Below are 18,508 nucleotides of genomic sequence, written 5' to 3' on the forward strand. Positions count from 1 at the left end.
TGCAGCAGTGATTATTAGTTTCATGGCACCATGACCAGAAATAATGAATTTCTCAGCAGTAAATAGGTCAGGCTGAAGGATTCTATACAGCTCTGTATTTCCAGACCTCAGCTATCCCAGAGCAGTTATCTAGTGGAGGGTAAGTGATGTTTACACATCTCCAGCTTAGCAATGCAGAGTCCTTTTCCTTTTCCACTGTCCAGCCTTTAAAAGAGACTGATGCACCTACTTATAACTATATTTCCCACCTATCGCTTGTGAGGAAATGGATCTGGTGAGTTGTGCTGTCTCTGTTAAGGCAATCTGACTGTTGTCCACCACCCTGCAGCATATCCAGAAGCCCCTGAGCCACTTCACAGTGACTATGCTTGGTAGACCTGGGTCTGAAGGAAAGTCTACTCCTGCAGAGACAGCAATACTTGGCTTTAGATTACCTGCAGACATCTGAGAAGAGTCTGGCAGCCAACATTATTGTGGATTTTCGTCAAAATTTCTCTTACAGAAGGCATAATTAGATACATAACGATGGCCCAGATGGCACTGTTTAGCCAGCTGGCCTGTATCTTATTTTAATTGCTTAAACATATCCACACCCTGTCTTTGTTATGAATTCACTTATGGCAAAGCAGACAAATTTTAAATTTGCTGTCTGGTAATGATGGAAGGTAATCTGCATCACAGCAGAAAGTAAAATATAATTTCCGTTAGGTATTAAGAGCTTAAGAGCCTTTTGGAAGGAAACATGGGTAGGACCTGATCAGGATGCCATGGCACAGTGTGATTTATGCTGAAAGCAACACAGGAGTGTGTTGTCCCAGAAGGAGGTAACAGGTCCCCAAATCCCACTGTCACCAAGGAGGCAGGCACCGTGTCGGTGAAAGCACATCCTTTGGTTTCCTAGCCTTTTCATTTGGGCAGCTGGGCATACCAGCACTACAAACCTGAAAGCAAACTCAATTATCTTGAATTTGCCTTTTGTAGCCTAAAACTGTGCAGGGCCACGTTTACCTGGGGTTGCTGCAGTGTGAACCTGAGCTGTGCCTGTGGTGTGGCACACTGTTTCCTCATGGGGACTGAAGTGTAGCCATGGCCTCCCAGGGAGTACTTGCTGGTGTTCCCTGCTGTGAGCGGCTCCAACCAGGGAATGGTATGGAGCAGGGGTAGGCCACCTCTTCCTCGCTGAGGACCATGTACATCTTTCAAATAAAAATAGACCTGGTGGGCTGCACCATCACCTCTCCCTCTTACTTTCTTCTCCCACCCTGTCGTGTTTGTCAGTAGTAATGTGGACTGTTTGACATGAACCCAGCGGTCCCCATCCTGCATGTGAAGGGATGTGACTTTCTGTTTCCCTCCCACCTCTGAGGACAGCTAGCAGCCGGGAAAGCTGCTCCCCTGCAGAGGACCCAGCTGCCTATGGGAAGAAGCTCTTGCATTACAGCAACAAGAAGGGCAGATATTTTTCCTTGAGCATTAACTCCAGTCTGGCCTTAGGCTTTTAAGGCAAACAAATACACATATGCCCCTTACAAAGACAGAGTTCAGACACTGTCTTAATGCATATACATATGCAAACTGCCCAGCCAGGCACTCCTACACATTTTGGTTGTCTTCCTGGGTGCCTTTTTCACAATTACAATTTTCCTGCATCTAGCGGCAATTCCAATGTAACTTGGACTACTGGTTTTGCTCAGAAGGTCTTTTAATTGTTCATCCACTCCTGTATTCTCTCCTTCATAGTCTTCGTTCATTCTTGTCTGGTGCCTTTTGTACTGCGCTTGCTGAAGGCAACACACAAAGGCTGCTCTTTCCTGCCAGAGCTTGTTGTTGTCTTCAGTAGCTGGGCAGGCAAAGACAACTCTGGTGTGAATCATTTTGCTCCTCCAGTGTAGGAGTTGCCATGAAGAATGATTAAGGGGAAAAAAAAAAAAGGAAAGCAAGAGTGAGAGGGAGTGTGTGTGTGCACAAATTAAGGTTGGGAAAGTGGGAGTGGTGTCAATGAGCAGGCAAGTTAACTGAGTCCTCTGCTCTGCAAGGTTTCACCACGGGTAGCTAGTTCTTCGTGCTGTACCAATTTCATTGATTCCTTTACCAGCATTGTAGCCTTGCAAAGTAAGTACAGCTTTTTTTCTTCCTCTGATATTTTAATTAATGCCTAACTAATAGTTAACAAATCTCAATTGTGAAAGATAATCGCGTAGAGAGAGTGGGATAAGGCAATTTGAACAAAAGGATATCATGTGGAATTAAAGGAGCAAAAAGACCTTCCCAAACTACAATATTTTTGTTTCATCCCAAAATTGCTGCATTTGCTATGCCATATTTCTTCTCCCTGAAAAGATTAATTGGAAGCAGTGAATAGGATCTGGCAGGTGAGACAGCAAGGGCATTAGGAATTATTGAAATGTGGTGGTTTATTGCAAATGGCTTTCCCCGTATCAGAAAAAGCAGGTTGTGTACACTCCATGTGTCAAAATAGTATTTAGACTGTTTTGTAAGTCTCTGTTACAGAGGAATATTCCTCTCATTTTCTGCAGAGGTGTGTACACTCTGCTTTGCTTGCTTTGATTTATTAATCAAGTGACTAATCCGCACTTGTTTAAAGTGAAGGGCAGGAACTTAGGTCCAGTAATTACAAATTTATTTTCAGTGTGGCCACTTAGTTTGAAGAATTCACTGGCTATTGAGGTACAACAGAGCATATTGTGGTGGCTCATTTCTCTCTTTCCTTCCTGGAGTGCCTTTCCCTGCTATACTGCTGACAGTGCTTTTTCCATATGAGACCATACGAGACATTCTGGTCCCACATCGGTCTGATGTCTTGCGTTCCTCAAAGAAATTTTGTCCTTGTTGCGTAGCCAGGTAGTCTGCCAGGTGGGGAGTTGTCATTTGTGTAGAAGAAAGAAGAAAAGCCCTACAGAAGTCTTTTATTTCCTTTATATTTTGTGTTTGCCAAGTAAGAACTGAAATGGGGTCATGTTAAATGCTTGAGCTAGTTTCAAATATTAATGCCTCACTTGAGAGGCATGCGTGTGGGTTGTTTCATGTCATTTATCCTCTCGGTGGAAGTTTGTTTGAACTGGAGAGACTACAGTGCTGGCACTCAGCTCCTGAGCTGTAAACCAGATACACCCCCCAGCACTGTATGGCCAGTGCTGTCCACGCTTTATCTGCCGCAGGTGCCTTCTCCAGGGAGAACTGCTTAACAGAGACAGGAATAAAATAAATACTTGTTTTCCTTTATCAGATTATCCCTACCCTATAGCTAACTTAACTTGTCAGACATTTCCACACAGACATTGCAATTCTCCTGATTATATTTTTAAAAGATAAGCTATATTTATCTTTTCTCTTAGTAAGCAGATAGTAAACAAAGCCTCTCTGTTGTTTTGGGGGGTTTTGTTGTTGTTGTTGTTGCATTCAAGAGTGACTAAATAAAAATGGTGTCTTATACCAGTAAACAAGTTCAAATCATGTTTTTCTAAACTGGTTCAGTAGCCTTTCAGTTCCCTTCTGTATCTGAAACTGTTTCTATAACTCTGTGGCAGTCACAGTTTTAAGCAAAGCTGGGTGGATCACAAGTTACCTGTGCTTAGAAGATGCCCCAGTGCCGCGGGCCTCTCTGGAAATGCTGACATACCGCTTGCCCGGGAAAGGAGGCACTCAGCAAGAATTCATGCAGCAGGCCTTTTTAAAATGTGATTTTCAATTTTTTGACCCCTCCCTGTTTGAAGGTTCCTTGTGATTACTGACTCAGGAGCTGCATCTGATTTCTAAGACTTCTAATGGGCAGCTAATGGGCTTTGCTCTTGATGGGAGCTTCAACTCTTCTCACTTGACTGGAACTGGCCTTAATGGACTTACAAGACTTGGGATGCTCAGGGCTTTAACAAGATTTCAGATTTGGTAGTATTTAATACAGTAAATTCTTTTCAAGAATATGAACGTCATGAGCTCCTAAATGTCATACACTGCTAATCAACGGAGCATTAAAAAACTGAATGACCAGGTGCAGTTGAAAAAGATGGTGGAATAGAGATTATTCATTGTTATCCATCCCATCATTCAAGGTTAAGGTGAAACTGAGCTTTTTTCCCCAAAAAATGTCCTGAATGGTCATTATTTAATAGTAGCACTACGAGAAAGAAATTATAAGAATGGAGAGATTTACCACTACCAGAAATAGTTTCACTCAGGACAAAAGAAGCTTTGAGAATATCAGCAGTTACTGGATGAACAAAAGGTAAGTAGAAGGTTCACCATGAAATAACTCCCATTTTCCTCACTAAAAAGGAACATTGAAACTTTGTAGAAAATGATTCAACATGAACAGTATCAGTTATCAATTGAGATCAGAAGAGTTTTTAAGCCATGGTACAGCTTTTCACTGGCATAAGGAAGAAGAGTATCATTCAATTTTGCAAAATTTTCTATTTTATTTTCTTACTCTGAATTTCTTGCAATCCAAGGAAGCGCAACACAGGTAGCACATACACATCTTAAAATCACCCTAGGTTTGCCAATATAACTGAAAATACTAATGTTAGAATGACAGCATCACATTTGCAATATTAAGACAGAAAGGAACAAGAAGTATTTTTAAGCAGTTATTACTGCATATTGATTTTTAGCCTGTAAGGAAGATCCAGAGGCCTAAATAGAATATATCAGGCCAGCCAACACTAAAGAATTATATTCTACCCCACTAGCAACTAAGACTTTTTTCAGGTGAACTACATCCCTCGTTTGGCATTGTGAGATTCTTCGTATTGTTTGTCTTCTTGAGGGTAGTAGATGTCAAATGACACATTCTTGGTTCCCTAGGTAATTTTCCACCAGGTCCTCAGTGAGAAATACCTGGGAAGTTGGTACTTGCCCCAAATCTTCAAATTTTAGCTGGGGGGATGGGCAGAGAGTGAGAAAGAGACAAAGTATGCATATGTATTATGTGTTCATGTGTGAAGAGTTGAGTTAATGGGGAAGATAGGTAGCCTATGCAAGGGAATTTAAGACATGCACAAGCACAAAGGTGCATGTCTGGGATGAGCAACTGCGGAGAGGCAGTTTAGAGGATGATTTTACATTTGCTCCTTTGCCATGTTGTTCCAAGTTACTCTCCCATTGGCAGTCTCAGTCCTTCAAATTTGTTTTAACTGTCTTTTGCCATTGTTCTGCCCAAAGCTCTTCTCTTTCAAGGTGCATGCTGGCAAACTTGACTTTGCTGGTAATTAGTTGCTTTCATGTGTGAGAAATTGCAACTACGTAAATGAGAGAGATGGTTGCAGTGCTGGGCTGGCTCTTAGTTCTCCTTTACACCCGTACGATCTCTGAGACACATTTTCTGAACCTCACTCTGATGTTGGCTTGACACCTGCTGACATTGTGAAACGGGATCTCACGTGGATAATCTCCCTTTACCAAGCAGCTGCTGGGCACTGCCAGGCTACTGGAAGATGGACAAGCCTGGCCAGACCCATTCTGAATTCAGAGTTCTAGCAAAGCCTCTAGATGTTGCAAAGCATACTCCTCTATATTTTTATATGGGGATAACTTTCTTCAGTGATATATATTTAATGTTTCATCTCTTCAAGACAAATTCCTTTTTTCTTTTTTTTCTAGTGGGAGGGGATTTGTTAGCAAACACTTTGTCGCTGATACCAACAGTCAGAACGTTTTGCAAGAGTGCAGTGCTGGTTAGCTGTGCTTTTCAAACACGGATTTAAAAAGCCTTGGTTTTATGCCAGTATTTTTTTTTTTTTTTTACTGAATTGGATTGTGCGATGCATTTCAGTAACCTTTTATACAGCATATTTTAGCTCAAAACAAACCAGTTGCCAAATAAACCTGTTGCCTTACCAAATAGATCCAAGAACATGTACAAGTTAATTAAAATAAAAATAAAGACATTTATTTTGTAAAAGGCCTTCTCTAATCCAACAGGCCTTTCGAGTAAATCAAAGTGTTTTCTCTACCGTGTCGTAGGCAAATTATGCACCCGTTTTGTTACTCCCATAAAAATGTATAAATACCGCAGATGATTTGGAAGTCATTCATTACTGTCAAGTACCATAACTGCTCCACAGCATCTGTACAATGGTGTCAGATGTTCAGTTAAGTTTGGGCAGTATGACACATGCATTCAAAGAGGAGATTGTTCTAATTCAAAATGCCTTTCCAAACCGGGATGAGAGTGAATGGTCAACAAAGGTACCTTGCTGGAGACAGTTCCCTGCCCATATGTTCCTTCTTCCACTTTCTGTCTTCTTGTACCTTTCTGCTCTCATCCAGTGAGATTTTTCCTGGCTAGGATGCAAATGATATGAACTAGGTAAGTGAATGAGACTGCAGTATTAAGTAGTCAGTTATTGGAGATAAATCCCTGTCCTTAAGGTGCTTCTCAAAAGATTAGCAAACCTCCTACAAATATAAGAAATAACTGACTTTCCTTTTCATTATAGGATAAAATAGGATCCCTAGATCTGCAGTGTCAGAGCCTGAAATGCAAATGTAGATAGGTACGTGTCAGGATAAGAACACACCTTTTAAAATAACACCTCCACACCATATTTGTTGCAGTATTTTGCCATTTTTCCCAGAGAGAGCAAATGCTGGAGACACCTTTTAGGTTCTGTGTGAAATCTTATAACTTTTGAAGTCTCTCCCAATATTCATCTTTTCCATTTCCTTTCTGTCAATTGCTTTGGTGGAGCTGTTTTAACCAATTTTAACAGATTGCCTTTTTTTTAGGGATACATGATACTGGGGGCAGAGTAGTGTCAAATTCACTATGCCAAAGGGGTCATCTTCTGTGTGCTTGTTGGTCTAAAGCCAGACTTGTGCTATTGACTGAAATTCTTTGGCTCACCCTTGTTAGCTTGAATCTACACAAATGTGCTTACACCAAAGTGCAATTTCAGGCATGTGAAAGCAGTCTGGAAAATGGGAATACTCTCTGGCTTTCCCAGAGCATGGACTGCAGCAACTGTCCCTTGGGCACCACCCTTACCATTCCTGACTGCACAGATCATCTAACAGCCCTGTGGCAATTGCAGTTATTAAGAATGGCTAGGAAAATATTTGTAGTTAAAACAGCGTAAATGATGAGTGGGCACAGAGCAGTATTTATTTAGGAGGCCTCCTTTAAGTTTCTACGACTATCTCAACCTACAGGATCAGACAGCTTTCTGGAGACTTCTAGCAAAGCTAGGGAGAATGGCTAGGGGAATCCCTTAGAGGAAGCCATGTACCAAAGCTAAAGCTTTAATGAACAATTAGCCATGAAGCAAGAGACAGGAAAGATTATGAGACTATTAAAGGCCTGTCTGAGAGCCAGGAGAGCCCAGAGCATAGGCGAAGTACCTTATAAGTTGGCACATTTTAAGAGTATCAATTAAAAACAGATTAAATTCATATGTGATCCAATTTGACTCAATATGCATGGGTGACCCTGACCTACCCAAATTTTCCCCAAGTGCTTCTGGTAATACTGGCTCCATGTAACATGTGGCACTGCTGGCTGTCACTTGAAGATGATATCTATTACTGAACCACTTGCATTTCATTGGTTGGATATGAATGAGACCTTCCTGCTCCTCAGGAGCTACCAGTGTGCTCTGAGGCTGAGTGGGCTCGTTCAGGCCTTGCTTTCCTGAAGGTTCAAGTTGCCCAGTGTCCATACTGGTGTCCAGTCTCCTTCAGTGCTCTGACACAGTCCCACCACAACAGGAGCTAGAATTACACTCTGAGTCATCTTTCTTTTCCCTTTTCTGTTTCAGGATGACAATGGACGCTCTGCAACTAGCAAACACTGCCTTTGCAGTTGATATGTTCAAAAAACTATGTGAGAAGGACAAAACAGCCAATATTATTTTTGCCCCACTGTGTACCTCAACGTCTCTGGCTCTGGCATATAAAGCTACGAAAGGTGATACTGCAGACCAAATGAAACAGGTAAGCTATCAGTATCCTGCTCTGTGGCTGCAAAATTATAAGACTGTCAGATGTGGCTTTCTTATTTATTCTTGTTAATATTCTACTGGGTGGCTGGTTCCCTTGTAAGCCAGGCTGCAAACCATCCGTCTGAAATTCCTGAATGAAATTCCACTCTCTGTGGCCCCACACAGCAAAAGAAGTTGAAAATCTGACATAAAGGAAAAGCCTTCTCAAGCATGTACGGGGTGGAAGGGAACATGGCAGAGTCCTCAACAGCTGCATTAAAACCTTGTCTCCTTTTAGCGTAGTGTTGATTGTGGCTGCAAGTCACAGTCAAGATCACTGCATTTTCTTGATAACTGTTTTTTCATTATTCAAGAATGTCTAAGCTTTATAGTATTGGAAATGTTTTTGCCATTTTCTGTCAGCAGCAAGTATGCTTAACAGTCCTGTCATTGACATTTCCCCTTTCTCCCGTAATACCACTAAGAGGAGGTGGATGCAGTAGAAGAGGGCACAACTTCAACCATGTTTCTCCTTACAAGCAGCTGATGGTGTCCAAGGGGTTTCCAACACCATGATGCAGCGTGGCAGCCATGATGCAGTTTATCAAGCTCACTCTGTGGTGCAGGGAAGCAGCCTTGCAGCCTCTTCTGCTGCCTCTGTGTAAGCACAGATTTGTGTAGTGCCTTTTTATCCCAGTGAGTGTGCCCATGGTTTCTGCAGTTACCTAAAGATGGATGAGAAGCAAATTCAGTATGCATTTATATGCTGATTATCACTTGGCTCTGAGGGACATTGTACATATTTGAATACATTTTCCCTCCTCTGGGAATTCCTCCCTTTACTTCCTCCTTCACTGAAGGTACCCCTGAGCACAGCCTCTCGTGCCCCCACTCATGCCACAAATTGCAATGAGTCTTGTGCTATTCGCAGAGCTGCACAGCAATATATCCATGAAGATCTTCTAGGCATTGCAGATTTTTCTACACAGCATTGTTTTAAAAAAAAAATTCAATGACACCCTGTAGTTTCCTCACCATTTCAGGCATGGTTGTTCTAATGGGAGAGTTCAAAATATTAACCTACCCTTAATTTTGTTTTCACTTGTGTCTGCAATTTGCTTTGAACGATCCTGTAATAAGTTAACATACACATCCACAAATGGAGCTCTTTTACACAAGTGTATTTATATTTCATATTTCTCAAGTGGTATAAAAAAAGCGCTGACTACAGATACTAAGGAGAACTTGGTATGTTTTTAAATGTACTATGTCCTATTTTCCATGTCTGTTCTAGCTTCTGCCTGCCCTGAGTTTGTGCTTGCATTTTAAATACTGGATATAAAAGGAGCCAGACTGTCAGTTTTACTCTGGAATATCAGTTAACAAACTTGTGCCAAAAGCTCTCCCAATTAGAGAAGCTGCAGTAGTGTAGCTTTCTTCCCAGACATAGTTTCCAGGCACAGAAGCTTTCTGCATTCAACATGCTAAGAAATAAAACTGTGGAGGAAAAGGAAGTAACTTGAGAAAGTTGTTTCTGAGGAAATGACTGTGGAGTTTGACTGTGAGAGCTGTGCTGGTGCTGTGTCTTTGGGAGCTTATTTCCTTCTACTCCTACTGAGCAAGGAGAAGGGAGTACATGGAGGGGTGGCTAAGGCAGCGCAGCAATTTGTTGTGTCTGTGAAGATATGATGTGTTCAGGGAGAAAGAGCAGGAGTGAGGGACAAAGGGAAAAGAAGGTTGCTAATGCCTGCTATGCCTCATGCAGGAATCTGAGACAGGTGAGGAGGGTTGGGCAGGCTGTAATGAAGCAGCCACCATCAAAGACCCGGTAATAAGCAGGCATTAGAAGTTCAATTCATATTTACAGGGTTATTTTCAAACAAAACCAGCAGTAACCTCTCACCTCTGGTGCCTAAAAGCGGCGAGTTTTAGGGTACCACAGGACTTCCTAGAATGGACCCATCATTCCCAGGATCTGGGAGGTGGCCATGTGGGGTCAGCAGCCTTACCTCCAGCTCATACCTTGTCTACCAAAACAGACATAGTTATCTGATCAATTTTTGCTGAAATATCATGTGATGTCATGTATCAGTCACAGCAATCAGAAAACTTGATGTTAAGCATTTTTAAAGGTGTAGCCCACTTTTAGAAAGGAGACTAACTGGGACCCTCATGTACCTGACTTAAAATCTCCAGGTTTTTGAACGTGAATGTAAGTTTGGTGAAAACATTATGACTCCATACTACAGAGTTTTAAACAGCTAAGCTACATCACCAGCAAGAACAGCTCTATTGATTTCTTTGAACTGCTCACAGGAAAGAAATTAGTTTGGTTAAAGTTCTGGTAGGATCAGGTTTTTAGATTTATATGAGAATATCAAATAAATAAATGATTTTTGAGGAACAACAACCAGAGGCTTTGTCGTTAGCTTAAATACAAAAAGCCACAGCTCTGGTCACGAGCTAGCATTATTTTTTGTTAAGCTGTTAAGAATGGTTAGGTAATAATAATAAAAAAAAGATGCTTAGTATTTTATTATGTTCATTTAACAGGTACTCCATTTACAAGATGTCAAAGACGTTTCTTTCGGGTTTCAAACAGTAACTTCAGATGTTTCCAAACTCAGCTCTTTCTTTGCACTGAAAATGGTCAAACGGCTCTTTGTAGACAAGTCACTTAATCCTACCACAGTAAGTACTGCAGAAAAGCCCTGGTGCTATGAATTGCTTGGCCAGCATGTTGATGGGTTATGGTGTCAGACTGCAATGTTATTTAAAATAAATTCTCTCACTTTTGGCTGTTACTTGACTAGACTCAGATGATGAACAACATAATATTCTCATCTGCCATAAAAGTTTGTAGGAGGACGGATGAGTATGCTGCTTGACCCCAAGCAATGCAACTATTACAACACTTCTAATTCTTTCATTAATATGCTTTAGGTCAGTAGCTCAGTAGGTTTTGAATGCAACATAACTTCTATACCACATCAAGGTCTTTGCATTGTAAGTATGAGTGAAAAGGAGTTTTAAAAAGAGTTGGCGGTGCAAGTGTGTGTCTAGTTCACACACCCAAGTAATTACTGCATAAGTGGTAGTTTTCTTAATCTGTCTGAGGAGGCAGAAGCCTGGCTATTGAAGGAACACAAGTGAGGAAGGTGAAGTTTGGCCTTATAACTTATCGACCTTGCGAATAACTGAGAAAAATGTTGTGTGGTAGGGCCCCAAACAAGGATAACATCAGCCTAAAAGTGATATTTTGGAAAACTCAACATGCTTAAATGATGCTATAATCAGATTGCCTGCTGTTCAGCCTCTGCTACAGCAAAGGCCAGTACCCGTCCACAGCAACAAATGTCTCACCTGGTGAGGACAGACATCATGTGAGCAACCTGTGACCTTTATCTCAGTCGTCTCTCTTACCCAGGCCTGGACTGAGGGTTGTTTTATCCTTCCAAATTCTGTCAACGTGGTCACTCCTGTAATACCAAAGTTACTTTAGCTGCTGCTGTAACACCAGTGGGCTGAAGACAACCTTGAATGCAGCTGTGCATCCTGGTTGTCATCAACTGTTATTTAATAGCTGTCCATCATAATAAACTCCCCAACTACCCTATGGTGAAGCTCGGGATACTGATGTTGCAGGCTCTGTAAAAAGGCATTGAGCGGATGACATTTAACCAAGGATGACTTTGGTACCTTGTGTCTTTCAGGACTTTGTTAACTCCACAAAGAGGCCTTTTCCGTCTGAATTGGAATTAGTTGAGTTCAAAGAAAAAACCGAGGAAACCCGACAGAAGATCAACAAATCTCTTTCAGAGCTAACTGATGGTGAGTACAGCTTAACCTTGGGGATGTTGTTTGCCTCTTTGGAGAAAGAGATCCTTGTCCTCGTGACACCTCTTCACGAAGGCTTTTAGAAGTAAATGCGTAGTGAAAGCAATGGGACTAGACCTACTATTTGGATTCATGAGGATTAGCAACGTCAGCCTGTTTTGAAATCACTAACTTTACTACTGCAATATTTCTGAAGGTGGAGATGTGAGACTGACCTTGGATTAGCCTTGGGGAGAGCCGCTCACATTCACTGCAGCAAGACAGTTTGGGAGAACGACAGCTCCTGGCTGTGGTGCTTCACAAACATTTGACATCAATACATCGAGGCCAGGCCCTGGTTTCCTTTAAAGTTTTACTGTAATGGGAAGTACTTGCTGGACTCGCACTTTCAGGCTGTTAATGAATAGCTCAGCTCAGCTCAGCTCAGCTCAGTCGCTTTTGCCAGCAAGGGTGCCACAAGCAGATGTGTGTCTCTTACTTGCCTTCCTGTAGAAACAGGGCTGTGAGTGCTTTCCCTACAGTACAGCTGAGCCACCAGCTGCTGGGCCGAGTCACAGGCGATGCACATCGGTGACCGTGAGGGTCCCTGGGCAGAGCCTGCCTAGTCTGTGGGGGCAGAGGTCTGGCTCTGGCTCACGAGAGCTCACAGCAACCGTAATGGAGCCTGTCTGCAGCTCTGGGGTCGGTTACTGCCTGTTGCCCTCGTGTGGTACAAATATGAAAACATGGCTGCATGAGTCTAGTCCTTCCCAGGCCGGCACAGGTGCCCATGTGGCAGCACCTTGCCCTGCTTCTACAATTCGTGCATGAAGGCAGGACTTGCCTCCCCAGTGCTCTGAATCCGTCGTCTTTTATGGCAGTGCTTGAACAGGTCTAAAATGGAGCAAGGTGGGAACAACATTTCCATGTTCTTTTTGAAGTCTGTAGCAGTATTTGGTTATGAACTGTAATCAGGCCAGCATTTTTTGTTATTCTGGTTATTTTATTCTCATGTATCAGTCTAGAAATGAGTAGCTGCTAATCTGGAACTTCCCTTCAAGTCTTGCTCTCCAAATGACAAATGCTTTTTTGCTTACACTTGTTGAATTTCACTGAAAATTCGGTACCTTCTTTAAGGTACTGAACAAAAGCAGTAGACATATTTTTGATTACGTGCTATATAAGCTAAGAAAACATTTGGAAGATCTACCTTGATCACAAATCCTATTTCAAACATTAAGCTGCAATTTTAAGTAAGTACTTCCTTTTGGAATTTTCCTTTAGAACGGAAATCTTTTATCGGTGAGGTGCAGGACACAGATTTTTTTAATTTACAGTGAAATGTTTCCATATTCAGTTGAAGCAACTGATACACTGATAATGCATTGTTGTATTAACAACCATCTTAAACCTGTTCGCAGGCAAAATGGAGACTATTTTGAATGAGGATAGTGTAAATGACCAGACTCAGATCCTCCTAGTTAATGCAGCTTATTTTGTCACAAACTGGATGAAGAAGTTTCCAGAGGCAGAGGTCAAAGAATGTCCTTTTAAAGTCAACAAGGTATGTTCTGAAAAAAAAAAAAAAAAGAGTACTGTTTCCGTTCAAGAAAATACAAACTTTGAACTACAGAAATCCCAACAAGAGAAAATGAGAAATGTTTATTATTACCATGGCATCCTTATACTCTATCTAAACCTACATGCTGTTGCAAGGGTCCCTAAACCAGTGTGCTTGTCGTGTTGTTCTAAAACTTTGCTGGTGCTTTCACATCCATCTTTCAGTGGCCCAGTGTGAAAACAGACTGTTCTGTTAGAATATTTAGACAACAAGAGCTGAGTACAAGTGATCAAAAGCAGCCACTGCCTACAAGGAGATACATATTCTCATGGGTAGCTTCTTCCAAGTGATTGCAGCCTGTACGAGAGGCTGCATCCGAAAACCAGCAGGGGTGAAGCACAAAACATTGCATTTCTTGTGATCACAGAGCTAGTGAAACATCTACACCCATGGGGTCTCTTTAAGTATACCCCTTAGGTGCTTGGCCCTGTGCTTTCCTCTTCAAGGATGGCACCCCATCAACCTCCCTCTTTCTGGTTGACGTCAACGGCAGCCCTCTGCATATCAGCCCTGCTTAGCCACGAGGTCCAAGCGAGTGCAGCACCTATGACTATTGCCTTCAGGAATCTGTGACCAGTGATGAATATTGTGGTCAGACAGTCAGCATTAAACCAAGATATAAAGCTGGGCAACATTTGTGAGATAAAGAGATTATATTCCAGATATATACATATATATATGTGCATGAGAAGTTCATAAATTACCACACCATGCAATCAACACTGAAATTTTTAAGTGAAACATCTCAAGTTTTTTTTTTTCTAAAGTAATATTTTTCTACTGCATTTGAATTTTAGATGAGTTTCTAGGTGAACAAAACAGTTTATAAATCTTCCCTATGAAATAAAGAGGGGGTTTTTTGTTTTCTTTAATTCATGAAAAGTGAAGACATAGGGCTTTAGGTAAGCCTGAAATTTCTTCTTATTCTGTTTCAGCTCCTGAACCAAAATATCAATTATTTGTATAAACAGCCTGACGTTCACTGATGAGATGTGATCTGTGCTTGACACTTTCTGGCATTATGATACCCTGTAGACAGTATAGTTTGTAGCACTCAGTGAGACAGGCACGAAGGGCCACCTATTAGGTAAATTTCTCTTTTAAGGCACATTCCCAATATGTTGCTATTGTATTAGAATTCTGTTCCACTTTTCTTTGGAAAGCTGCTACTGCAAAAAGCCAACAAGGTCTCTTACAGCTCGTTTCATTACCTATGAAAACCAACAAATTCTCTGATGGTAACTCAATGTACCATTTCCATGCAAGCTTACAAACTTTCCTTTCTTGCCATCTTATTTGTGAATTAAAAGGAATGCTAGATTGTTTCCTCTGTGTTTTGCAGACTGAAACTAAACCAGTGCAAATGATGAATCTGGAAGCTACTTTTTGCCTGGGCTATGTAAAAGAATTAAATGTTGCCATCCTTGAGCTTCCATGCCTTAACAAACATATAAGCATGCTCATTCTGCTGCCCAAAGAGATTGAAGATGAGACCACTGGCTTGGAGCAGGTGAGAGAAAAAAATAGAATTGGTATGATGGAAACAGCTTGCTTATAATGCCATATACTTATGCAAGGTTTTTGTTATTTAGACACTATATAGAAAGAAAGAAACAGCAAGTTTCCTGTGAATTTACATTCTCATTCTGCTTCTCTGTTTCTGATCTCATATTTGTGACATCATTGTTTCCACTGTGGTCAAGTGTGAGGTTGTGAACAAGACTTTGTTTTACATAGGGTGTGCAGAAGACAGTGTAAAGTGGAGAAGGTGCCCATGATGCACTTTAGAAATCTGCATCAGTTTTAAAATCTGGACCCCCAAAATAATTTTCACCTTAAGATTTTTTGTTCTTGCTATAGTGAAGTGCTTAAAGTGATACTTACTGGGTACCCAGTAGTGCTGACTTTATTTATTCTGGTGTCCTCATTCAGTTAATTTGTGGTTTATTTTACCAAGGTCTTATACCTCCCTAAATTTTAATTTTGAGCAGAGGTGCTTGAAAATGAGCCATTTTTTATTACAATTGCACATAAATTTGAAAATGAAGAAGGCATTTCCTAAAGAACAACTTTTTCTTATGTCATTTCTCTATGAAAATTTTAGAATGTATTTTCACCTCTCTTCAAATTTTAACAATTAAGAGACAGATGATCACACAAGTCTCCTTTGTAATTTGCTGCAACCGGCCATAAATTTTAAAGGCAGGAGGAATTTGCCTTTGCAACGGTAAGGTACTTTTATATGTAGGAGTAAATTACAGAACACTCATATCTTAAAATGCAAGTGAGGCCTTTCCCAATACTGTTTTGTTGTGGCCCCAAATTCTGCCTCCTCACTTCCCAGTTTTTAAAAAATTGCTCAAACATCTGCATGTTTGATTGACATCAGGCTCTGGATTTGGAGTCTTTTTTCTGTCCTAAATACCAGCAATTTCATTACTCCGTAGGGTCAGGAATCAAGACTTTTGGATCTGTCTGTTGGCTGGGTGTAACTTGGGTAGGAACTGTGTTTCACAGGTTCCTTCATATGGTTGTTGAGGTGATTGCCTGTCAAAAACTTGTAAGAGGCTAATAGTCAGAGTGTGCACATACAGTGGAGTTGCTCCAGAGGCCTGTCCTATGGATTAAATCATACTTGCATTAGTATAAATGAGAGTATGTTAACCCTGAATGCTACAGTTGCGAATTCAAAAGCAAAGGTTGGACTTTATGTTTTTGGGTCTTGATAGGACTGGGAAATTCAGGAATGGTCTATTTTTTTTCTCACTTTCCTTGGACTGCTCATTAATTTCCTTTGTTCCTTTATGTCTTCAGCTGGAAAAGGCACTCACCCCCGAGACCTTATTACAGTGGACCAATCCCAGCATGATGGCCAACACCAAAGTGAATGTATTTCTTCCAAAGTTTAGTGTGGAAGGTGATTATGACCTGAAGCCACTTCTGGAAAGCCTGGGAATGACTAATGTCTTCAATGAGAGCGCATCAGATTTCTCTGAAATGTGTGAGACAAAAGGCGTGGTTTTGTCAAAGATCATCCATAAAGTCTCTTTGGAAGTAAATGAACAAGGTGGTGAGTCCCGAGAGGTACCAGGATATCGGATTCTGCAACACAAAGATGAATTTAAAGCTGACCATCCATTTATCTTTTTGTTTAGGCACAATAAAACTCGCAACGTGATTCTTTCAGGCCGATTCTGTTCCCCTTAAGCAGGCCGTGTTCATTATGAAAAAGCACAATTACATTTATGGTGGTGCATGTTTCTGTAAAGCTTGGCATCCTGACTATCACCTTTGAAAGGAAATCTAAGAGGTTCGTCTATCAGCTGGGTAATACAATGTACTCTACATATGCAGCAGAACTAGTTTATCTCCTTATGTTTCATCCCCTTAAGCTGAAGGATTCCCACTGTGAAGAGCACATTGTATTTTACTGAGAAGTATCCCAGCCTCAGCGACAAGTGTATTTTGTTCCTCTGCGCCATCTTTTTCCCAAAACAAAGTGAACTGAGAGCCTGTTTTAGATAAACCAGGAGTTGGAAAGGGCTCTGGGAGGAAGAGCTACATTCCTGCTCCCTAGCCCAACCACTCTTCCTCATGACACACACTCTGTGGATTCCTGCTGCCTGGAATGGGAAAAGATGGACATGTGGTGTGATAGCCCTCCCCTTGTACCTGGCTACACTCTGGTGGTCCAGGGTGCCCTCCTGGACCCTGCTGGTGCCCAGGGAAACAGTGCCCAAGTTCTGCAGTGTAGCTAGACAATTCAGGCTAGCATCAGAGTTTGCATCTCTGAAACAACAGCTGCACTGAGACCTATGGATGCAAGAGGCAATAATCATGGTGACAAAATGTATACCCAGAAGACTTCAGCGTGAGCTACGTCACTTCATAGATTGGGGAGGTTGGACACTGCTGCATGGGATTTTTTGACTCAGTGCCCTTCAGACATGGAAGATGGGACCAGTTCACTGCAGCTACGAGGAGCCCTGTATATATAACCTGAGAAAAAGAATGTTACACAAGTCTAGGATAGAAAGCAGTTGCATTAATACTGGAAGTGCCACACTTCTCATGCACAGATAATCTGCTATTTCTAGTTCTGGATTCAGCGTTAAGGAGACTCCATACAATTACTTAATGTCTGAAGCATGAAAAAGAAATAAGGACTTCAACTTGAGTGAGATTAACATTGTAATTACCAGTCTCCAAATTCCATATGAAGTCATGGTAATCAGATTTCATTTCTATCTAAATACTCCCTGCTGCATATGTTCCGTACTAGTTTACCTAATTACTGTTCAGAATAAAGCACTATAAAACCTGTGTCAAATGTCTGCAATACCTCCAGCGTCAGTCTGTGTGTTCACTGTTGTGTGTTCACTAACACATTTAGTTTAGTAAAAAACTAAATCAATGTCCGGATTTCCCTTCTGGATCACATGATGATAGTTCCCAGTAAGGACTATGTTACTAGCTGGTCACAATATACAGAGAATTCAATTATGTGTCCTCAAAAAATGGGAGCATTTTACTTGAGAATGCCTCTTGGTGCTTCAGGTCTGAAAGAAACTGGAAAGAGGATTCTAAATGGGAACATACAACCCCTAATATGCGTACTTCTAACACCAGAAAACAGTGCTGTGCTTATTGTGAGTTTGGAGACAGGAGTTCTGTTTTGATTCTTGGCCCTGCCAACCCATGAGAAGCCTTTAGTCACAATGAGTCAGTGGTTTTACCAATTTCCTTCCCTCTGTGGACCTTTAAGGGGCTCTCGTTTTAATACCAGAGGGTTAACTGGAGTCATTGGCCCATATCTTTGAAGGTACTGAGGGGACTAACTTCCACCAGAAACAATGAGAGGTGAGATCTTGCAGACCTTTGGGGGTCTTTGCTGATATGTGTCAGGTGTCCTGATACATGGATAGTAGTCAGAAGAAGAATGCAAAATTTAACAATTTCTTTGCAGGCCATCCTTTCTGAGAAGGAATTGCCTGCAAAGATCTTTACCAGCTCAATAACTTCAGTGATAGCTGAATGACTGGGAAATGTTTTATACATTCCAACATTGTCTGATCTGTTTTGGATGCTGGGGTCAGAGTTATCCAGAGCTGTTGTCACTGTGGTTTCTACTGGT

At 41.4% G+C, this 18,508-nt stretch overlaps 1 protein-coding gene across 1 annotated transcript; it reads left to right on the plus strand.

Annotated features, from left to right (window-relative positions):
• Nucleotides 1–1,993: 1,993 nt before the first annotated feature.
• SERPINB5 (serpin family B member 5) lies at nucleotides 1,994–17,697 on the plus strand. The gene is made up of 7 exons (XM_074848180.1): nucleotides 1,994–2,112; nucleotides 7,776–7,950; nucleotides 10,491–10,628; nucleotides 11,651–11,768; nucleotides 13,175–13,317; nucleotides 14,717–14,884; nucleotides 16,189–17,697. The coding sequence occupies exons 2-7, from the start codon at nucleotides 7,777–7,779 to the stop codon at nucleotides 16,579–16,581; spliced, it is 1,134 nt and encodes a 377-aa protein (XP_074704281.1). The 5' UTR covers nucleotides 1,994–2,112; nucleotide 7,776; the 3' UTR covers nucleotides 16,582–17,697.
• Nucleotides 17,698–18,508: the final 811 nt, after the last annotated feature.

This window comes from Strix aluco, chromosome 1 (genome assembly GCF_031877795.1).
Source record: "Strix aluco isolate bStrAlu1 chromosome 1, bStrAlu1.hap1, whole genome shotgun sequence".
Classification (NCBI taxonomy): Eukaryota; Metazoa; Chordata; class Aves; order Strigiformes; family Strigidae; genus Strix; species Strix aluco.